The 2,911-nt window shown below is 33.8% G+C and overlaps 1 protein-coding gene across 1 annotated transcript in view; it reads right to left on the bottom strand.

Moving 5' to 3' along the window:
• Nucleotides 1-432: 432 nt before the first annotated feature.
• USP45 (ubiquitin specific peptidase 45) overlaps nt 433-2,911 on the bottom strand; it is a 69,535-nt gene continuing 67,056 nt past the window's right edge. The window contains exons 16-17 of the mRNA XM_006865843.1: nt 1,891-2,044; nt 433-949 (exon numbers count right to left, since the gene is read on the bottom strand). Coding sequence (XP_006865905.1) covers nt 819-949; nt 1,891-2,044 — 285 coding nt within the window. The 3' untranslated portion in view covers nt 433-818. The remainder of the gene's footprint in view (nt 950-1,890; nt 2,045-2,911) is intronic.

Raw genomic sequence — 2,911 nt, 5'->3', positions numbered from 1 at the left:
CAGCACACACGTACTCTTAAATATCCCTGAGATGATTTTAAGGGGGACAAATAAACAGTTTTTCTTTCATAGTTACGTATTTCCTTTAATGTTTATTTGAAAAATACAGCTAACACATGAAATACAGAATATTATTGCTCTAAACAGTAGGGATAATAAAAGTGAGACTGAAAAAAAAAAATTGAAAAACAAGTAAATGTTTTGTTACATATATTTACTGCATCAAAAAGTAAAAACAACAAAAAAATGCTGAATCAAAGTAAAGGATAAATACATATATAATCATATACATATAAAAATACATATGTATATATACACATACATATACAAAAGAGCTTTAAAAAGTTTGTGGAAAAAAATCCCATTGTCTTTAAATTAATTTTTCATAAACTTTTTGAAGTTCCTTTGTATACACAGAGACACACAGACACAAGAAATCAGGAAGGTACCATGTGACTTACATTTGGGAAGCACTGTTTTAAGGGATGATGTGATTTAGCCAGCATCATTTATAAATCCTTGTAACAAAGAGCCATAAAGGGTTTTCCTATATTACTGTAAACTCTGGTTTTATTCTAGGACACATATTTAGGAAAAAGCATGTTTTTATATTTATTAATATAGAATTGAAATTGAATAAATTTAATTTATTTTAAAAGGGTTCACCAAAATGGTGAAAAATGTGGAAACATTTGAGAGACATGCTATTCCTACAGAAGAGAGGCCACAACAAAGGCACATTACTCATTATAGTTCTCAATGCAGCATATAAATAAGAGTGATCTAAAATAATCATTACCATTATAGTGAATAGGTAATCATAATATTCTTTCATAAAAAAGAAGGTAAGCTTGTGCACTAAGTGCTCTTGATTCTGGAACCACCTGCACGTAAGTGTCACTAACATGGACCCACTGTCCTGTTGATTCATTCTCAGATTCTTTCAAACCTGACAAAACAAAAAGTAGCAAAATGTTTTATGTTCTTACTTTAAATTATAAACAGCAATACATTCAACATACACTATATTTACTTTAGCTAGATCTAACTGCATATGTCTATTTCTTCCAAAGTCTCTTTCAAAGGATATTACAACAATAATTAATTGTTATTCCCAATTAATATCACTGTTCTTTAAATATCTAATGAAATATTAGATAGCCTTGCAAATAGTTACTTGCTCAGAGAAAATCATCTTCACTACAAAAGAAAGAAAACAATGTTTATTTGCAGACACATATGCAAAGTCAACAAATTTTCAACTCCTACTTGTATTCTGAGGACCTGGTATATCTTCAAAAATTTTTAGTATTGTTAGATAAAGTATGACTTCACTACAATAAAGACACTAAGACGACAGAAACCCTTGTAAAACTGTGTGCCTTTTCATATTATTAGAAGTAGCATAGTGGTTACAAATTAGGTTGCTAATCTCAAGGTCGGCAGTTTGAAACTACCAGGTGTTCCGCGGGAGAAAGATGAGGCTTTCTGCTCCTATAAAGATTTACAGCCTTGGAAACCCTGTGCAGGGTCACTATGAGTTGGAACCGACTCCATGGTACTTAACAACAACATTGGAGTCCTCCTGATGTGGGTGTTGCAGGATAAGCAAAGTAGGCAGATCACACCCTCTAGCCAACTCCTTGGAAACCCTACTACAGGGTCACTATGAGTCAGAACCAACACAATTGCACTTAACAAAAAGAAGAAGAAGGATGTAATGGTCTTAAGATTTTTTAGATGACCTCAGCACTCTTGCCAGTAATTTTTTTATCATAAAGTGAATACACTTGAGGTACCCAGGAATGATAACTTCTCTCTTCCAAATAAGAAAAGGAAGAATCAATTTTATTTATTTGAATGAATTAAAATGACCTTGGGGTGACATACCTGGTTCCTTCTTCTTTCCAATGGCAGGGTCCAATAGGTTCTTGGAGGGTGCTCTCACTTTTACATACGCCGTATAGTGGCCTCCTTTCAGTGAGCCACTATGTTCCACTACTCCATAGAGACTATAAAGCACTTCATCTCCCACACTTACATTCTTTCAAACAACAACAAAAAAACAGATTAATAGTATTTAGTGTAATGTTATTGGAAGAAAATTAAGCCAATATATGACCTGCATGTAATAAGAGAACTGCATATTAAAACAACATGGATATACTTTTCCACAAAAGTTATCACACAAGATGAGAATGCTTCAGTACATATTTTGTTGGCTGGGCTGTGAGAAAAGAGTACTGTTATGCAAAGTGCAGGTGGGAAAGCAAAAATGGTTCTAACTCTCTTCTTATCTAACTCAGTTACTCTATTTCTAGGATTCTAGCACACAGAACAGAATGGACTGGTATTGGTCATTTTGAATCTGACAACTACATGGTTTACTATGCTGGGAATGACAAATTGAAGAGGAATAGTATTGCATTCGCTGTCAAAAAGAACATATCCAGATCAGTCATGAGGTATAACGCTGTCTGTGATATGATAATATCCATGCACCTTACAGGGAAGTTCAATTAATATCACTATTATACAGATTTATGCACCAACCACTAAAGCCAGTGAGGATAAAATAGAAGAATTCTACCAACTTCTTCAATCTGAACTTGATCAAACATGTAATCAAGATGTATGGATCATTACTGGTGATTGGAATGCAAAGTTTGGAACAAAGAGGAAGGAACAGTAGTTGGAAAATATGGCCTTGGTGATAGAAATGATGCTGGAGAAAACATGATAAAATTCTGCAAAACCAATGATTTGTTCATTTCAAATACCTTCTTTAGACAGCATAAGAGACGACTGACTATACATATGGACTTCGCCAGATGGAATACACAGAAATCAATTTGACTACATCTGTGGAATGAGACGATGGAAAGCTCCATATCATCAGTGAAAACAAGGC

The sequence above is a fragment of the Chrysochloris asiatica genome, unplaced genomic scaffold (assembly GCF_000296735.1).
Source record: "Chrysochloris asiatica unplaced genomic scaffold, ChrAsi1.0 scaffold00084, whole genome shotgun sequence".
Classification (NCBI taxonomy): Eukaryota; Metazoa; Chordata; class Mammalia; order Afrosoricida; family Chrysochloridae; genus Chrysochloris; species Chrysochloris asiatica.
This window is presented reverse-complemented; position numbering and strand designations above follow the sequence as displayed.